The sequence below is a fragment of the Zingiber officinale genome, chromosome 2B, assembly GCF_018446385.1.
Source record: "Zingiber officinale cultivar Zhangliang chromosome 2B, Zo_v1.1, whole genome shotgun sequence".
NCBI classification, from domain to species: domain Eukaryota; kingdom Viridiplantae; phylum Streptophyta; class Magnoliopsida; order Zingiberales; family Zingiberaceae; genus Zingiber; species Zingiber officinale.
Window position 1 is genome coordinate 142091640 of NC_055989.1, and position 20791 is coordinate 142112430.

A 20791-nucleotide genomic window follows, 5' to 3' on the forward strand; every position below is an offset into this window, starting at 1 on the left:
TCTATGGCTGATACTACTAGTCTAGTTAAACCTATTAGTTATCTTTAAACATGTCCATACTATGAACTTATTTTCTCTTGTTTTATCATCCACACCTCCTCCTTTGAGTAAATTTGATTTAGTAGCCACTTAAAAAGTTTAAGCTATTAAGAAAGAGATCAATCTACACTATAAACATATAGTATTTGTCACTGCTCACAAGTGTGCATGGAGTTTCAATATAATCAAGCGTATGCTTGTTGCAGCATCCATAGCAAGTAGCCACTTTTTGGTACAAATGAAAAGAATTGCAGTTTACCTCTAGATTTGTTTCCTAGTCACCTTAATGCTTCCTGTATCTCGAATATTGATTGCCTTTTTTTAATTGAAGTCAATTTTATCTTCTGAGATTCATTGGTGAATCTTTGAAGTCCTTCCATGACAACATGAACAAAATAGTGATAGGTGATCATGTTTTGTCTCAGATCACAAGAATGTCTACAGAAAATTCATTTTTCTCAATTTGAAAAAAATTGTAATTCTCAGCATCTATAATATTTTGCCTGATATGATGGGGTTATATTTGACCATTTTCTTCTAAGTTGGCTTTTTATGACCAAGATAATACATTTGAAAATAATGGTGAATAAAGACACCCAACATATTACTGTGCTGAATGAACAAGGCAGTGCGTTAGATTTTAATTTTTGACTAAATGGATAAAGGTGATACCTTGGACTTGGTTTTTTGTAAAACAATTACCTAAATACAGGCATTGGGGTTTGGGCTTCTCCAATCAGTCTATTGAAAGAAAATAATTGACTTTCTCAGGCCTTCATTTATTGACTATGTTGGCTACATTGATGGGATTGGGCAAGATGTATGTTCACTACATCCATTCAGATAGTGTGTTTTCTATGTGGAAAATGCAGTATCTTATTCTGTAATAGTTTGCAAATGGTCTTGCTTTCCAAGAAGATTTGCAAGCAGCTATAAACTAATTGTTGGTTGCCTTAGTGACTATTGATCTGCATTCCATCTATACATTTTGCTCTGGAGCAACTTGTTTATGATATTTTTCATATTGTTTTTTAAAAAATATTCTATCTTGCTTTTTTACATGTATTTAATATTTCTAAATCCAGGATGCATTGGAATATCCATCAGAAATTGAAGTTGCTCTTCGTGAGTGTATTTCTATATTCAAAGAGGTACACCATAAATGCATAGTTTCTTTTTTCTTAAATTTTTGATATTTAGCAATCTATTCAAGATTGAAATCTACTCAAGATTATTTTCTAGTTAAGAGATAGTGCGTTATGCCTATTCACGGTGTACTAACATTTAGGTGCATTTGAAACTTCAGTTTGAAAATAGCTTCAAAATTTAGTTGTCTCAGCTCTTTGAGAAAGTAAATTACATACTTAACTGAACAATTCTGTGGGTGAACACAGATATGTTTTCAGCATGCAATTCAAAGTTTCAAGACATGTATTTGTTGATTTTGTTCCACTCGAACTTTGAAATTGAACTCCTCTTTTCATGTTAATAGCATCAACTTCTGTATTTGATATGAACACAATCGCTATTTTCAGTGATTCACATGCGGTGACAACAGCTAAGCATTTTGGTAGTTAAATTCCTCGTTCTGCTTAAGTTCCACACTATTGTGTAGATTACCATAGCTAGATTCATATCATCTATAACTCAGTTTAAATACTTTTTGTTTATCATGTGTCATGATTCATGCTATGCTTTATGATTCATTGGTACCCACACGTAACTCCCTCCATATTCTTTCTTGAATGGGTAAAAATAACTGAATTTTCTCATCCAAACCCCAGTGAATTTTTAACGTATGTTGGGTGAAGCCTCTGCTTTGCAACAACCAAGTCTTTTTGCAAAACCAAACACTTAGGAGGTATAGATTGATATCTCCTTTACGCAGCAATAACTGTTTTATCCCCCTTTTTTATCTGAACATCTGTAGAATTGTTATCTAAACTATATGGATACATGAAAACAAGAGAAATTTATCGATCATTTAAGAGAAGACAAAGATAGAAATTAAAATTGAAAAGGAAAAAATCTTCTGGTTATTGACCTCCTTTTTTGGAGCAAGTTAATTCTCTGTTACCTTTTCTCCTCCAATGTTATTGATGTTCTTTATTGGTTATTTATATTTTAGATTTCTCCATGAGGCTCACAAAGTTCTCGACTCAAATATTGAACCAGCAGAACCTAAACTGCAAGGAATGAGCATTATCAATTTTTAAAGAGTAACAATTATTGCCTTAGACATAAACAGTGATTATTTTATGATAAACATTGAGGATTGAAATGTAAGTTTGTGTCATGGAAAAAATCTCTTCCATGCTCGTCCTTATAAAAGGAATTTCATTGGGTATTGAACTGTAACTGTTTATCAAGTTTCCCAATAGTTTCCCGATAGAATATATTAATCATTGATTATTTTCTTCTTATGTAGTCTTACCAACGGAGCATGGTTTTGAAATACCCCGACGTCGAGAAGCATTACATCTTGTGCTTGAAGCACCTGGCGGATCATACCATCACAATTATGAAAAACTCAGCCTTTGAAACAATTATGAATGAATCACAGAAGTCAAGAGCGCTGAAGGATTTGGTAGATGAAGCACAGCAAATAGAAGCTGAACTATCATCAAAGCAGCACTAGGATGGAACATGTAACTTCAAGACCTGCAATTGAGAGGGACGGAGGACGGAAGAACGGTCCAGTCCCCATAAATTAAATATTTCATTAATACCTTTTATTTCAAGTATGTCTTCCCTAACCATCAATGTTAACTACATAATTGGCCTCCCAAAGCATGAATTCTTGCTTTATACTCGCAACTTAGGGTGGGTAACCGATACATCAATCTCTGTGATTGAGCTATGTTAGTATCTGAATGTAAGAACTTGTTCATATCAATAAGTTACTGGCTGCTCATATTCATCATACACATTCATGTAATGCCATCTTTTTTGAAAGTGCATTATGGATGTTTTATTTCTTTTTTCTTTTTTTTTCCTTTTTATTGTATTGAGGAGTAATGGATATATATCTACTGCATCGACCTGTGGATATAAAAATGCTGATATGGCATCACACACTAGCTTGAACACTCTTTTTTATATAAATATATATATATATATATATGTAAATTGAGAGATTAAAAACATCAGTCCAATGCGCGAAGTTTTTGCTAATATGGATCATTGTACTAAGGTTTATTTGGCATTGTAAAAGGTTATTTTTGCAATTTGAATCTGTGACGACCTCAAATGATAATAATTTTATCATATTTTTTTTTGCAAATTGAGAGATTATGCATAATTAAGAGGGAATTTTAATATGTATATTAATTTTTTAAAAAAATAAATCTTCATAGAATTTAATTCATGCATATATTTAATTCAGATATTAAATTAGAAAAAATATTTTTTAAATAAATAATTCATTATCTTAATATAGTAAAGATGTAATTAATTCATGTATTCAATTAGATCATTAATTAATAGGCAAAGATAACATATATTTACAATTTAATTTAACTTAATAATTAATTTTTTGGGATTAATTTCTGATTAAATTTGTTTTTTTTTTAAAAAATAAGTAACAATTTTTGCAGACTAAAAAATAAATAATTACTATCTACTTTAAGATTATTAATAGTTAAATAATTTATTTTTTTACTTAGAAAAATTGATGAATAAGGTAAAATCTGGGACCATTGATCTCATCTTATAAAAGTTTTTGCGGCTAGAGCAAATCAGAAAGTATTCATAACGAATAGTCGAGAATCTCAGTATTTCATGATTGTACTTTCTTTTTGGAAAAAAAATCTCTACAATGAGAGATTGAATCATGAATATATGAATGACTCCCTTACCTCACACCATAGATTTATTTTTTTACGTATAAGTTGTTCTGTTGGCTCGATTATTAATTATCAAATATTTAAAGAAGTTTATGTTAAATGATTAGCATTGAAACATCCACATTCATATTAATGATATTAATATGTGAGTGAGATTCAAGTTAATGAGAAGAATAAAAATATGAGTCCGATATTTTTGAAATGGTAAATTTCAACAGTTAGAATCTGACCGCTAGAAAATAAATATAAGGTGTTTAATTAATACATGTTATTTTAAAAATATAATTAATCATTAATATAGAAAGAAATCATTTTTAAAAATTAAATATAAAAATATATGAAAAAATATATAATTATCTTATAAAATATGATATTATTTATATATCCTTAATAATGATCCTAAAAATTAGGAAAGAATTAATTTTAAAGAACCAGTTTTAGTTATTTAGTATTGTATTTTTAAAAAATATGGCATATTTTAAAAATAATGATTATGTCCTAATTATGATAAGATTTTCAGATATTTAATAAAGTTGGTTGTGCTAACGACAAAAAAAAAAAAAAAGATTTAATTTTTAAAACTAAATTTAATTTTTTTTTAAAAAAAAAAAAAAGCAAAAGGAAGCAAGGAAAGTGGGTGGTGGAGGTCTATCGAGCTCTTCATTGAGTGGTTACTTCGAATCTTCGATGGTTCAGTTCGAACTACACCGATCCTGTCCGTCCATTTTGACGGAGGTCCCATGGAACTTGATGTAATGGACGGCAAGGATCCATCCAACTGAATCGCCCGACCCTCACTTGTTTAAATGGCGACATAGTGGAGAACACCTCGAAAACCGTTTTTTTTCTTTTTTCCTTTTTTAATTTCCCTCTCGCGAATCTCGCTGCAGTCGTCGCCGTGCTCCTCCACTGCAATGGCGACCATGGAGAGCCTGATCGGGCTTGTGAACCGGATTCAGAGGGCGTGCACCGTCCTCGGCGATTACGGCGGTGATGGCGGATCTCTCTGGGAAGCCCTTCCCTCCGTCGCCGTCGTTGGTGGTCAGGTAACAATACGTCTCCCCTCGTTTCTAGTCCATTTCCAGCTTTTTTATTTCTTGAATCCGCCCAATTTTTGGACTTTGTCATCGTGATCTCAGAGTTCGGGGAAGTCGTCCGTGCTAGAGAGCATCGTGGGAAGGGACTTCTTGCCTCGTGGATCTGGTAATTACTCAAGGAGGATCTGTTCCGATCCGCGTTAGTCTTCTTATTCCTTGGGTGACAGTTTGAGATCTGTGCGTTTGGATCAGGTATTGTGACCAGGAGGCCGTTGGTGTTGCAGCTTCACAAGACTGAGAGCGGGTCCGAATACGCAGAGTTTCTTCATGCTCCTAGGAGGAAGTATACTGACTTTGGTACGATCGGATTCACTAACTCATTTACTTTTTCTCTGTTCTTCTGAATAATATTAGTAGCTCAATTTATGCGCATTACATCTTGTAATGAACTCTTCGTTTTTGTGATAGTACTTTTTCACGTTTAGATTTTTCTCATATTTTTTTCTATGCGGAAAGACCTTGCATATTTGCAGTGATTCTTTGATTGTACTTGCTTGGTAGATGGATGAAATATTCACTTCCTCTTTCTTTTAAATTGAACAATTTTGATGAATTGACACCACCCTTTATAGTACTTTCAAGTACAGTGAGAGGATTCTGATTTTGCCTTCTAATTTTTTGCTTTAATTATTTTTCTTAAATCTATTTGTACGAGCAACCATGATTAATCAGCCTGTCTGAATTTTTAAAATATACAGCTGCTGTTAGGAAGGAGATTGCAGATGAAACTGATCGGATTACTGGAAAAACAAAACAAATATCCAATGTTCCAATCCATTTGAGCATTTACTCACCACATGGTTAGTATGCTTGCAATGGTTTTTGCTTAGGTTTTCATTCAAGGAACTGTTGTTTACAGATGTTAATATATAAATTTGTTCTTTACCGTTTATTTATTTTCCTCTTTTCCATAAGTTCCCACAAGAGGAAGATGAATCTTGTAAATGTTACCTGTTGTTCTCAGTCAATTTATAAATCACTTACATGGTGAGGGTAACCAAATCATAAGGAAAAACTACATTCTAGAAGATGATATGTTTTTTTGCATGCCTTTACATGGATTTGAGATGAAATGAATGCACCAAGGCAAGGAAATACAACTACAACTGAGGAACCATGAGGATTCATACTTGACTAGTTAGTGTTTGTTTGTAAAAATAAAATCATGTGAGTGGATGATAAATGGAAAGATGACAAGTGAACTAAGAGTCAGGGGCCATGTCCAAGATCGTGGCAAAGGTAGGCAAGATGAGGCAGCTGTGATGATACTTCCAGTCCAATTTGGATGTATCAATTTTGAGGGAAAGGAAGAGAAGATTCCTCTCACTTTCGTTGCAGTCTTTCTTTGAAATGTCTATTTTCTTTCTCCTCCAGTTCTGTTTTCTTTCATCTTTTCTCTCACTCAATGGCTGACTAACTATGGTGGTACTGAAGGCATTTAAAAAACTTGCTAGAGTGGCCATTCTATTGGGTACCACAGAAGTGAGCCAAAAATAGCCGCTATACGACATCATTCTATGGCTTATTAGGGGAATTCATCTAGAAGGTGAGCTTTGATCATAGAGGCACAATACGGTCTTGATCAGTTGGATGAGATAAAGTTATCTGCTAATCATCTGATCACCTGCATGTATTAACTTAGCCAGTGCCTTAACTCTGCCAATTTGTAGAAACTCTTGTTTTCTGAAGCCTACAATACCTTCAAAGGTGATACACATAGTAGTGATATTTACATTGCATTGTTACGGTCTGCATTTTTTTATTAAAATTAGCTGAATTATTTTATGTAAATGTTGAAACAAAGGTTAGTTTTTGACACAAGAGTATCTGAAGTTACTTTCTATATCATGTGATGCTGATTGCACGAGTTTCTTTACTTTTATGCTACCATATGAAGACTAGAAATACTGATAAAATATCACACTTGATGCTGTTTAAAATTGCAAATAGGATTTGATTATCAAAAATGAATAAAGCTTGAATTAGAACTTCATTAATATGATTGATTGGGAAAGATGGTGGCTGCACTAGATATGTTGTACTTATCATTTATGTTTATGTACCCTCATGAAAACACTCATTCCACATGCATATAAATAAAACTGATACAGATAAGCATGCATCACATGTAAGATCCACATATTTATTGTAATAAAATTATGGAAATATTATCTTTTGTTTGTTATATTTCCAATTATGCAAGAACTTCTTGAGATTCTATGCAAGATATTATATCTTTTATGGTGTCCTTTCATATCTTTTGTTATACATGGATGTTCTGATTCTTGCACAAAAATCAGTATCTTCCAGATCATTTTGTTTGATCACATTGCTTTTCTGCAGTTGTTAATTTAACACTCATAGATCTTCCTGGGTTGACCAAGGTTGCTGTAGGTAATGATCTAAACCTAAAAGTTATCAACTGTAGTTCAGCAAACAATATTATTCTATTCTGAGGAAATTTCCGAATCTTCTTTTTTATGCAGAGGGGCAACCCGAATCCATCGTGAGAGATATTGAAGATATGGTTCGGTCTTATGTTGAAAAGGTTAACAAAATGCCTCTAGATTTCTGCTTTTCCAATGTTATGCGAATTAATTATGTGCAATGAATCTTGAGTTCAATCAAACAACAAATAGTTAGGTTTCTGGTTCTATTTTACATATCTATATAACCTTAGGCACCAAGATTATGTACCCAACCCAACATGACTCTTCCAGCTGACCTGCCTTCTTAATATACAAACTGAAAGGTCATTTCCCACTTTGCACAAGGTGTGATTGCTTCCATAGAAAATCCATGTTTGGTGTCCTCTTTCAAGGAAGCCTTTAGTATTTTTCAAATTCTATTGGAACTATTACATTAACTTGCTTATTTTGATGCTGATTTTTTTTTTTCATAATTGTAGCCCAATTGTATCATTCTGGCCATTTCTCCTGCTAACCAAGATATTGCTACCTCAGACGCCATCAAACTTGCAAGGGAGGTGGATCCTACGGGTAGAGATTACTTATATTTACTTAGTGAAATTCACTGGATGTTTGGGGTCTGTTGGTTCGCAAAAAATTTATTTATTTATTTCTACGGATTGGAGAACATGAAAATTTCACTTTTCATGAATTTTAAAAATGTAAAAACTTGTTTGTTTTAGTGACAACTAAATTATTCATGGAGATACAGATAATCAGAATTTATTTGGTGATTATGAATAGCACATTATAATAGTAATAAAGTATAACATAATAATGTAGAATATATTACTTGAGAGATTAATAATTATAAATTTTAAATATGTAAGCTTGTCATTCTCGATTTAACTTTTTGAAGATAGAGCTCACCTAGGCCTTTAGATTACATGTATACATATAAACAATGAATGTAAGTTTTTTGTTCATTGATCCAGGTGAGCGAACTTTTGGTGTTGTAACAAAGCTTGATCTTATGGACAAGGGTACTAATGCTCTTGATGTAAGCTATACATCACTAATGAATCTATGATGTAAAATTTGTGAACATTATATCTTATAGAGCAACCCTGCCTTTGAAAACTTACCTTTGTTTTTGTTATTCTAGGTACTGGAAGGAAGATCATATCGGCTGCAACATCCTTGGGTAGGAATTGTCAACCGCTCACAAGCTGATATCAACAAGAATGTTGACATGATTGCTGCACGGCGGAAGGAACAGGAGTATTTTGCTACTAGCCCTGATTATGGACATCTATCACATAAAATGGGTTCTGAGTATCTTGCAAAACTACTATCCAAGGTGGATCCTTTCTCCATTCTCATTTTAGCTCTCTTGTGCTTTTCCCATTTTGTTGGTAACTTTTGATATTGGAAATAATCAATCATTTCTCTTTTCTAGCATTTGGAGAGTGTGATCAGACAACGAATACCTAGTATAATATCTTTAATTAACAAAACAATTGATGAGCTTGAAGCTGAGTTGGATCGGCTTGGCAGGCCTATTGGGGCTGATGGAGGAGTAAGATACATAACACTATACTTTTTTTTGTGCATAATCTTTTAACCCACTTAATGTTCTTGCATGGTTTCGAATATGCAGGCACAACTTTACACAATATTGGAGATGTGCCGTGCATTCGATCGAATTTTCAAAGAACATTTGGATGGAGGGTAAACTGTTTTCACTTGATTTTCTTATGTTGATGGCACAGTTAAATATTCTTTAAGTAATGATACTGGTCCAAGATCATACAATTATCTTACTGGTTTGCCAAGCAATCATCCAGCCTATTGTCTGTGTAAAGAAAAAAATTGTATGTATTTTTGGCACAGCTGTATTGTCGGAGTACTGGTCCTTTCTTAAACTGGTAGCAGTTGTGATTTTACCTTTTATTCCCTTTTTTGGTAAAATTTGTTTGACCTATTTTTTGCTAAAATCATATTGACAGAGAACTTCCTTTAATGTGGCAAATATATGGCAAGCTTGACTTGTTATGATTTTCATTATTTTTTTTTGTTCTAGACGACCTGGTGGAGATCGGATATATGGTGTCTTCGACAACCAACTACCTGCAGCTTTAAAAAAACTCCCTTTTGATAGGCACTTGTCTCTGCAGAATGTTAAAAAGGTTATATCAGAGGCAGATGGTTATCAGCCCCATTTGATTGCTCCTGAACAAGGATATAGAAGGCTGATAGATAGTTCTCTTGGCTATTTCAGAGGTCCTGCAGAGGCATCTGTTGATGCTGTAAATCTCTTTGCCCACTCTCCTATTCTTTTGATATCATTGCTATGCTTCTATGAACGTTTCATTTTTGCTTATTGTGTGATGCAATTGCTCTCCAAGTATGTATTTTTTTAATTTTTGTCTGGATATCGATGTAGATCAACTATGCAAACTAATTTGTTAATTTTCATTTAGCTATAGCCTAAGCAAATTGCGCTCACTATAATTTCCAGGTGCACTTTGTCCTGAAGGAACTTGTTCGGAAGTCAATTGGTGAGACAGAGGTAAGCATCCTTCTGGTAAAAGTTCGGAAGCATATAATTTACGTTATACATGCTTTCTGGTTCTTGTTTATCTAGAAGCTCAAGTTGTGCCTAAATGCTTCTTCATTATCATGTCCATTAATCATCATATAGCATTTTCCTACAAGTTCGCTAGATGTCTTTTCATGTACTGAACTTTCTCTGCGGCGCCATAGCTTTTGTTGTTTGGTTAATTGTGATGAAGCGGTGGCTGCTTTCCTATCGGTAGGAATTGAAGCGTTTTCCAACTCTCCAGTCAGACATAGCAGCTGCATCAAATGAAGCCTTGGAAAGATTTCGGGATGAAGGCCGTAAAACAGTTCTTCGTCTTGTAGAAATGGAGTCCACCTACCTTACAGTGGAGTTCTTCAGGAAACTTTCTCAGGAACCTGACAAAGGTCAAGCTCCTGGCTCCACGCCAAATTCTCAAGCACCAGATAGATACGGTGATAGCCATTTAAGGAGGATTGGTAAGTTGAAAACTCCTGGTTGTAAAGTTTGCATTCACTTGGATAATATCTGCCTACTGTTTTCTTTATCCCAGTTAAATTAATGCTCAAGATTATTTCCTTTTCTTCATAATGGCCACTTGAGATGCACATCATCTGATTTTCAGGCTCCAATGTTAATGCGTACGTCGCCATGGTATGTGACACCCTGAGGAATACTATCCCGAAGGCTATTGTTCATTGTCAAGTTCGAGAAGCAAAGAGGTCACTGCTTAATCAATTCTATGCCCATGTCGGGAGTAGGGAGGTGTGTCTTCAGTTACCACACTCATCTTGTGATTTTTAATTTCAGTCACTCATGAAAGCCTTGAGATGCATTAAAATGATGCCTACTTATCATGTAGTTATGCAATAAGGTTTCCGCTAACACTACTAGGTATATATGATCTTTATGAACTTGCTAAGATAAAAGATAACCTCTCCATAACAGAAGAACTACGGCCCAAAAGAGTCCTTCTCTTTAGCTCCTCTCGAATGCATTTTACTTGGACCTTTAGATCCATACAAATTCCCATACTGATTCAGTTGGACGTTATTCATTTCTGCCTTGCAGAAGAAACAACTTAGTGCTATGTTGGATGAAGACCCATCCCTCATGGAGAAGAGGAATGCCATAGCGAAGCGACTAGAGCTCTATAAGTCAGCTAGACATGAGATTGATTCTGTTGCATGGAATGACAAACTAAACTAAACTAAACATCAGATGCCACACAAACGAGTAAAAGCAAAGGTGAGAATCCACTTCCACAAAATTACATTCCTTGATTCTATCATGCATTTTCTCTATACCATCGCCACTAGCTGCAGGTCACTGCTTATTCATCTACTTTAATTGTTCTTTTTGCATCCTGTTTGGTTGGATCATCTTCAAAGGCAGATAGGAAGACTACTGACTCACTCCTTTGTTTTTTTTTTCTTTTTTTTTCATTTACTTCTTTAATATGCTTGATATCCAACAAAAGCTCAGGCAAACTTTGTGGTTAGTTATTTTTACCCTAATTTTTGTTTTCAAATAAAACTCCTACATTCTTTCCTTTGCAGTCTTGGTCCATCGTTCCTCTTCACCCTCTGTGGCGTTGACATCTGACCGTACGTGGAGATATTGCTGCATAGCTGCACCTCATGAATGCACTAGATGTGATGGGACATGAAGGAGAATGCAAAGACGACAGATGAAGAAAACGTGTATTAGATAAATGTTTGTGTTAGACTTTAATGCATAGTGCTTATGATAACTGTCCAACCAAATAAATTCTCATTGATTTAATTTAGTGCAATACATAAATTTTTAAAATTTTTACGAAATTGGAAATGAAATTTATAGCGAGCATGTTTTTTTTTTGGTTTTTTTCTCTAACTTAAATATTATAACTCAAACTCTACATTTAAACTTTAATCTTAAATTTTAAACCGTCTGTTTAAAAAAAACTATAATTGGTGCTCAGGGTAACATTCTTGTGAAGGAATGTTCCACTTAATATAGTTTTTTTTTAAAAAAAAATACACTTAATACGTGATAGATATTGAAGCAGTGAATAATATAACTATTGAGAAAACAAAAAAATTTTGATTGAACTTATTTGTGGCATAATCAATATAATCTTATAAAGGTATTATGGATTTACCTCCCTCAATATCCGTAGGATCGACTCTAAAGGGACCGTTGATATGACGGTTCTACATTTTTTTTTTATAAAGGCATTATGGATAGTTTAGAATTATATTAGTTATTGCTTAATTAATTTGGTCATCATCTATTAGATCGATGAAACCTCTCAATACAATCCTCTCGGATGGGTCTAATGGCTAGCACATGAGGTGTTGTCACCAATGAAGTCTGAGGTTTGAATCTCGACAAAGTCGAGATAAATACCTCCCTTTTTTACCACCGATGAAACCTTCCAATACATGTATCCATTTTAATTATTAAATTCATGAAACCTCCCAATACATGTATCCATTTTAATTATATGCATGCGTGTGTATTAATTCTCAAAATTAACTTTTAACACTCTTAATTTTGAGAGATCTAATACTCCAAGTTTTTCACACAAGTAGAGAAATTTTTCGGTCAAATGTGGCATTGTGAAAATATCGATTACTTAATCTTTAAATTTGCAGAAAGCTAATTTAATTTCTCTTTTACTTTCTAACTCTATGATGAAGTGATATTGTAATTCGATGTGCTTTATGCGACTATGAAAAACAAGGTTCTTGGTCATTGCAATAGTAGACATATTATCACATATGAGTATGGTTGGCGCAAATTGTCCTTGCTTCATATTCTTGAGAATTTTCCTTAACCAGACTTCACATGTTATTCAACATGCTGATATATACTCACCGTCAGTAGAAGACATAGCCATATAGTATTTTTCTTTTTTGATGACCAAGAAATAAGTTTTGTTCCTATGAAGAAAATATAGCCCGATGTACTCTTAGGATCATTTATTAAACCTGCCCAATCGTTATCAGAAAAATCATACAGTTCACTATCTTTTTCAGCTTCAAATATTAGTCCATAATTCTTAGTTCCTTGCACATATCTAAGATATGTTTAGCTACAACAAGATGAAATTTACTAGGTTCACTCAAAAATCTTGAGACAACGCCAACAACATATATAATGCTTGGTCTTGTATTTGTGAGATAAATGAATGATCCAACAAGTTTTATGTAGATGGTTTCATTTGTTGGTGTAAGTTACACTAATAATTAGATTTTAATGTATGATAAATAGGTTAAAGTTAGATGTATTGTTATCTAATCTCTTTACCCAGTGTGCAAGGAATTGATGAGTTTATAGGACCTAACATAAGGTTGAAGTATAGATGTGCGATTTTGACAGGAAGTCCAACTGGCTGGGTCTGTGGGACCTAACAGTTGGCTAAAATCCAATCGGGATGTTCAATTCTTGACGATTGGTTGAAATCCGAATGTGCGATTTTGGCAGAAGACTTAGTGGGTCAAGAGGTAAGTCAAGAGACTACAAATGGTAAGTGAGATAAATCACTGATAGAAAGAAATCCAGTGAGGACAAGTTCCAATGGGACTATAGGCGCAGTCCAGCTTAGAGCCATTTGAAAAATCTAAGCTGAGATATGACTAGATCCTAATCTTTAAAAGACAGGATCTAAGTCATAAATTGTTCATATTTTTAATATGCTAACTCTGTTTTACAGGGTAATTTTTGTTGCTTAATGTGTTTTGCAGGGAATCAAAGTTATAAAATGGATGAAAAAAGAAGCTCCAGGCGCTCGGACCTTGTCTAGGGTCCCGGAGGTTCGGGCGCCCAGAGATGCTCCAGGCGCTCGAACAACCTGGGTGTGGTAGGAGGCAACTAGCTGAGGTGGTGATCATTTTTTGGTAGGCATATGCCATGGTCCAGGTGCCCGGAGGTAAAGTTTGCGGTATAGACTTTCGATGAGGTGCATCCACATCAGCACACTCAAAGCGTTCGAGGATGGATCTAGCCATCTAGGCACCCGAATGGGGTTATAAAAAGAGGCTTCGACCAGCAACTTCAAGAGATCAATTCAAATGACTTTTGTTCTTGTGCATTGCTCTGAGAAGACTCCTACGACACCGAAAGGATACTCCAACAACCGATACTCAAGCTTTTTATGTACTTGTTGTCGATAATATTTTTGTTTATATACATTGTACTTAAATTCTTGTAATCCTTTTGATATTATAGTGATTACCTAACGAAAGCACTCAACGAGTATGGACCTTGGAGTAGGAGTCGTCAAAGGCTCCAAACCAAGTATAAAATTACTTATGTTAGCGTTTACCCTTTTTTCCTTTCTCTTTTCTGCTGCGTTTGCTTTTATTTTCTATTTTGAAAAAGTGCTATGATCTTGCATTATTAACCTTCTTAGCTCCATCACTTTTTGAAAGCTTATCATTGACTACTATAGGAGTATAAGAGGTCTTACAGTAAGTCATGTTGAATTTCTTTACCAAATCAGCAACATATTTTTCTTGAGAGACAAAGATTCTCCCATTCTCTTGCTTCACTTGCATTCCAAGAAAATTTTTCATATGTCAAAGATCTATCATCTCAAATTGGCCCATCATGACTTTCTTAAAATCTTCAATTATCATGATATTATTTCCCATATATATCAAATCATCAACATAAAGACATGCTATAAGAAAATTTGTTGTACCTTTTGTTTTCACATATAATGATGACTCACTTGGGCTTCTTTAGGATCCATTTTTCTGAAAGAAATTGTCAATTTTTGTTATTCCATGCTTGTGAAGCTTGCTTTAACCCATAAAAAACTTTTTGAAGTAAGTATACCATATTATCTTGACCTATAATTATATATCCTTGTGGTTAGGGATGTCAAAAATGAACCCGACCCGATGACCCAACCCGAGTCGACCCGAAAAAAATTGGGTTCGGGTTGGGCATTTTCGGGTTCTGGTCGGGTTCGGGTTGGAGGGTTGGAACGTAAAAAAGTTTCGGGTTGGGTCGGGTCGGGTTCGGGTTGACCCGGGTTGACTTAAATATAGGGTTTTGTAGGTTTTTTTGGGGTTAAATCAAATTTTATTTTAAAAATTTAGATGTTTTTATGTATATTAATATCATGTTTGTATGATAATGATGGAGTATTGAGATAAAAGTGAAGAATTATAGGGAAAATAGCCCAAAAAAGTCATTTTGAATCGAATTTTTGGGTTATATGGGTCGGGTTCGGGTTCGAGTTGAACTTGGGTTCGGGTTGTGTTAAAAAAAAAAATCAACCCGACCCGACCCGACCCACCCGAATTGACACCCCTACTTGTGGTTGTTGACATATACTTCTTCAATTTCTCCATTTAAAAATGTAGATTTTATTAGTGCAATTGGTTCCCAAGACTTTGATGTTTGTTTGACAATATATTTAATGGAGCTTAGTTAAGGTTGACCTAGTTAAGTGTGAAGTCTAGTCAGGTCAAGGTTGACCAGATAATTGACATGTGGTGAGTAGTCTACTGAGTGATTGCAAGTGGTGAGTAGTCTACCAAGTGATTAACAAGTCCAAGCATGTCAAGGTGACCTGATGCTTGGCAAGAGAAAAACCATAGGGGGAGGTAACCCTAGGTAAAAATGAAAATTCTAGGGGGAGGTATCCCTAAGTAGTGAGAAGTTATGTGTGACCGAATGGTTTCCGGTTGACCACGTGTGGTCGACCGGGCCATTGAATTTTGATAAATCTAAGTATAGTTTATCAACACTATTTTACATTACTATTATTTATTGTTGTGCTAATTTAGTATTGTAGGAAAAGTCTTAGTGGACCAGGCGATCATACACTGAATAGAGAAAGTCCAAATAGGTTTGGAATACCAGATATTTGGCAGGTGAGTTAAGGTAAGTAATGGAGACAGTGCGGTGAAGTCGTATCCCAATAGGGACACACCTTGGGTGTTGATCGAATTGAAGAAACCAACGAAGGTTTCTAAGTTGAGATCAAGACAATCCTTATTATCTTCATGTAGGGATCTTTTGCAAAAAATAATAACATGCGCAACGAAAAAATTATCCCTCCAGTGATCCAAATGAATATTGTATACACGTTATTCTACTCTATCAAGATAGAATAGTTACCTTTTTTATGTAAATGGTATAATCCCAGCAGCAACTTTGATTTGTCGGATCATAATGCGATCAGAGTGGCCACACATCTTCGGTATCCACATGAACACGTCATTTGTTTGTCTCATGAACTCAGCCTTCGGAGAAAAACCATCTTTGTTATGCTAGCCACTTTAGTGATTCGACCAAGAGAAGAAGAAGAGGAAGAAGAAGAAGATCAGGAGTCTCACAAAATTTCACTCAAAAGACCCTTTTATATTTATTCAATGAATACCAAGGGTTTTACCTTTTGGTCTTCTTCCATTAATGATGAATTAATCTTTATTAATCTTCTTAATGAGTTAAATTTAGTATATTAGATTAACTATTACCTAATAAGTCATTAACCCAATAGTCCAATTAATCTAATTCATTAATCCAATGAGTCTAATCTGAATTGATTTGAGTCTCATCCGGATTCATTTGAATTAACCCACTAATTTTAAGGTCATAGTATTTTAGTCAAATTAAAATAAACCTATTTCTAAATCAACATGTTCTCTATTTTTGTGACCCAATAGGTTCTCATAACGTTGACAATGTCTTTAAAATAATATTTAAGATACATAAGCAATGAGTAATATCTAGCAATGCATTATTGCTATCCAAGTGATGAGAATGTCGAAATCTAACCTAACTTTTCTGTGTCTAAAATACTGTATAACTTGATCCTTTTATCCTCAATATTTAGATCAATGATGCATATAAATCGTATCATCCTTTTATCAATCTTTATGTTTCTTGATCAATAAGTAGACTCACTTAACCAAATGAGCTCAATATCTTATATTGACTTATTTGAGCATAACCATGTATTTTAGTAGTCCTACTTAATCAAGAGACCCATAAATATCACTTCCATCATATGAAAGGGATAGATCCTATCTTCATCACTCACATCCATCCACATAACTTATTGTATATCCAGTAATCTACTTTGTAATCCACCTTGTTATAGGTGACATTTGTTGATACCAAATTACACAACTCTTTATATAGGAAATCGTAATGACTTCGGATCTAAGGACTATTTATACTAATAGTCACTATGACAATATTTATGACACTTATATAATAATCCATGAAACATTTTTATAGCGAGTCAATTCAGTATATATTCTCTAATATATACTCATGTGTCAACTTGATATTTTATATCCATGACTTGTGAGATGCTAAGACTTCATTATGCACATTTGTACTAATCTTATTTTGTAGGTTTATACTCTAACTTTGTTTTACAAGATAAATCTTATATCTATTTTTGTAGGATCGTTTCGTCGACGAAAAATGATGTCTAGTTGACGGACCCTGAAAAACCAGAGCAGTGAGATTCGATCCAGACCACAAATGGAAATTGCAGTTTCGTCGATGGATCAAGGTGATCAGTCGACAGATCAATATATTTCCAGAATTAATCAAGATTCGAAACAGAGTACAAAAGATAAAAAGATGTTCAGTCAACGGAAAGACTATGTTCCGTCTACGGAACAACGAGATTTCCCTGATCGAACCGATTGGATCATAGTAAACAAGAAAGGAACAGAGAATATGCCCACGGATAGAATGATTATGCAGTCGACGCATCGGTTCAATTGACGGAGCCTCTTTTTAGTGGACGGAATGAACCCTATAAAAGAAGCCCTTAAGCTCCGAGTCAATAACAACTTTTGTCTTCTGATATTCTACCATGCTTGTTTAGTGTTTCTGCAAGCTGTGATTACTACGACACCGAGAGGCTTCCAACAACCTATACTTCATCTTGTATTCATTTGTTGTCGGTATACTTAATTTCACTTGCATAATGTACTCATTATAATATCATCTGATCATTTAGTAGATTTCTCAACGAACGCGATCGATGATCGTAATCCTTGGAGTAAGAGTCGTCAAAGGCTCCGAATAAGTAAAAAAATAAACTTATTTTTTGTCTTTCTCGTTTCACTTTTATTCCATTGTGTACTCTAAGTTTTAATGAAAGAAAGAAAAAGTTTTAAAAGCGTCGAGATTCCCCCCCCCCCCCCCCCCCCTTCCCCCTTTTGATCTCTTATGATCCAATATATTTAACATCTAGTTGACATATCAACAACTCGAGTTGAGCAGCAAGAGTCATAAATGTACGATAGTTTCCATACAAATAACTAGTGCAAATGTCTTGCCGAAGTTAATTCCAGGATGTTGAGCATAACCCTTCGCAACAATGATAACCTTATGCTTTTAAATAGAGCCATCTTCGTTGTACTTAGTCTTAAAGACCCATTTTAAGTCGATAATGTCGTTGGATGGTGGCTTTTCAATGAGCTGCCAAGTGTTATTTTTTTCAATCATCTTTATTTCTTCGTTCATGGCTTGTACCCAAACTTCTTCTCCAACAACATCCTCATAATTTTAGGGCTCACTAGCAGTCAAAGCAACATCACATGCTTTATATATTTCTTGTAATGAGCGAGTCTTTCTTGCCAGTGAGTCAGTTGTATTTGAAACCAACTAATCATGACTTGATGATGGAGAACTTGGAGTTTCTTGATTTGGAGAAATTAAATGAGTGACTTCATTGTCTTCGGAAGGTGTTGCATGTGAATTGAACTGTTTGTCTTCCCATTCCCATGTACTTCCTTCACCAAAAATTACATCTCTTGAAATTATCAACTCTTGGGTGTTGGGATTATGCAACCTGTAACCTTTGGAATGATCAATGTAACCAATGAAGGTGCATTTCTTTCCTTTTCCATCAAACTTTTCCCTATTTTGAGGAAGAATGTAATAATAAGCCAAAGAATCAAAGATCTTAAAATGACCAACTTTGGTTTCCAGTGGAACCATGCTTCATAGGGTGTAATTTGTTGGACAACCTTAGTTGGAGATCTGTTCAAAAGATATACCACTGTATTAACAACTTCTGCCAGTAGGTGTTGGGCAAACTTTTAGCTTTCAACATGCTTCAAGCCATCTCCACAATGTTATGATTTTTATGTGTTGCAATGCCATTTATTGAGGACTTTGTCGAACAGTAAGTTGCCTTGTTATGCCATTTTCTTGGCAGTAGTTTCAAAACGGCTTTGAAATAAATTCCTCTCCTCAATTTGTTCTCAAGCCTTTAATGACATGCCCACTTTGTCTTTCAACATAGGCCATAAATTGAAGAAATTTAGAGAGAGCTTTAGATTTCTTCTCAAGAAAATATACCCACATCATCCTTGAATAATCATCGACAAATAAAAGGAAATATCTTCTATTGTTCAAGGAATAAGTTTTGGTTGGACCACAAATATCAGCATGCAATAATCTAGCGGACTTGTAGCTCTCCATGAGAAATTAGGAAATGATATTTTATGAATTTTTCCATAAACACATCCTTCACAAACTCTCCCACTTACGTTAATAGAAGGTAACCCAATAGCCATAGTCTCTTTATTCAATAATTTAAGGCTCTCATAATTTAAATGCGCATACCTCATATGCCAAAGCATTGAATCATTTATGACTGCAGACTTTAAAAATCAGCTTTCTTTATGAGACATGCACATTGGAAATACTCTATTTGATGTCATAGATACTATCATTATTGTTTGTTCCTTTTCCTTGTCACTCATTGTGCATCTATCCTTTTCAAATGTGAACATATAACCATTTACTATCAATCGACCCACACTCAATAAATTTTGAGATAATTCAGGAACATAAAACACATCTTTGATAAGTTTAGAAGTACCTCCCTTTGTTTTCATGATGATATCACCTTTGCCTTCCACCTTCACATACTTTCCATCTCCAAGCTTCACTTTGGATTTAAATGAATCATCCAGATAGACAAAACTAGACTTTATACTTGTCAAATGACGACTGCACTTGCTATCGAGGTACCATGTATCTTGATCTTCTTATGTACTCATGCAACAGTAGAATAATTGTTCTAAGAATTCATCATCTTCAGTGAAATTGGCTTGATTTTTCTACTTCTTTAGGCAATTGATGTAAAGATGGTCAGAGTCTTCATAATTGTTAGATTGGTGAAACCAACCATCTTTGCTTTCATGATTGCTCTTTTGCATATGTGGTATCGTCTGAAATCTTTATTGCTAAACTAATTTTTCTTCTACTCCTTGCCTTTTGATTCACCTCTTGAATTAGAATTCCAATGTTGATATTTTGGTCATCTCGATCAATTATTCTTTCTGTCTGTCACATTTATTTTGGATTGAAGAGCCTCCTCTAATGGTTCCTTTGTATATCTAATCATTTTATTCTCATGAACTTCAACAGAACCCATTAGTTCATATATAGTCCGTGTAGACAAGTTTCCTCAATGAATGACAAGAACAACATGTTAAAATTTTTGTGATAAAATCCTTAAAATTTTGTCAACTATTTTCTTTTCTTCAATAGTGTCACCGCAACTTCTAATCAAGTTAACTATCTTAGTAATTTTTGAAAAAAGATCACTTATATACCCTTTCAGTTTCTTTCGTGGACAAATTATCAAAATTTGTCCATAGAGTTTGTAATTTAATGACAGTGATTTTCTCTAAACCTTGAAATTCTTTGTTCAGAACGTCCTAAGCATCCTTAGCTTTTTTAATATTGAAAATGCGAGGAAAAATTGACTTCTCAATCCTTGCTGGATGTATCGTAGTGCATTTGCATCCTGTTTGATATTCTTTTTATATTGTTGTT

At 34.3% G+C, this 20791-nt stretch overlaps 2 protein-coding genes across 4 annotated transcripts in view; both read left to right on the forward strand.

Moving 5' to 3' along the window:
• LOC122047508 (kinesin light chain 3-like) overlaps positions 1 to 3020 on the forward strand; it is a 62342-nt gene extending 59322 nt beyond the window's left edge. For 2 of the 3 annotated variants that reach the window (XM_042608855.1, XM_042608856.1), the window contains 2 exons: positions 1125 to 1190; positions 2468 to 3020. In XM_042608855.1, coding sequence (XP_042464789.1) covers positions 1125 to 1190; positions 2468 to 2677 — 276 coding nt within the window. In that variant the 3' untranslated portion in view covers positions 2678 to 3020. Of the gene's footprint in view, positions 1 to 1124; positions 1191 to 2167; positions 2259 to 2467 lie in introns of all 3 variants that reach the window. The other variant, XR_006130549.1, reaches the window with a different exon arrangement.
• A 1701-nt stretch (positions 3021 to 4721) lies between these two features.
• Positions 4722 to 11793, forward strand: LOC122047509 (phragmoplastin DRP1C-like). The gene is made up of 17 exons (XM_042608857.1): positions 4722 to 4930; positions 5024 to 5087; positions 5174 to 5278; positions 5680 to 5781; positions 7325 to 7375; positions 7468 to 7529; positions 7890 to 7980; positions 8385 to 8449; positions 8555 to 8749; positions 8849 to 8968; positions 9050 to 9120; positions 9473 to 9698; positions 9911 to 9961; positions 10209 to 10449; positions 10596 to 10735; positions 11042 to 11218; positions 11530 to 11793. Exons 1-16 carry the CDS (start codon positions 4799 to 4801, stop codon positions 11177 to 11179), a joined length of 1854 nt encoding a protein of 617 aa, XP_042464791.1. The 5' UTR covers positions 4722 to 4798; the 3' UTR covers positions 11180 to 11218; positions 11530 to 11793.
• The last annotated feature ends 8998 nt before the right edge of the window (positions 11794 to 20791 follow it).

Coding starts and splice junctions, on each gene's coding strand:
- LOC122047509 (XM_042608857.1), top strand. CDS start 4,799: ATGGCGACCATGGAGAGCCTGATCGGGCTTGTGAACCGGATTCAGAGG. Junction 5,279..5,679: donor GAGGAAGTATACTGACTTTG/GTACGATCGGAT, acceptor TAAAATATACAG/CTGCTGTTAGGAAGGAGATT. Junction 9,962..10,208: donor AGTCAATTGGTGAGACAGAG/GTAAGCATCCTT, acceptor TCCTATCGGTAG/GAATTGAAGCGTTTTCCAAC.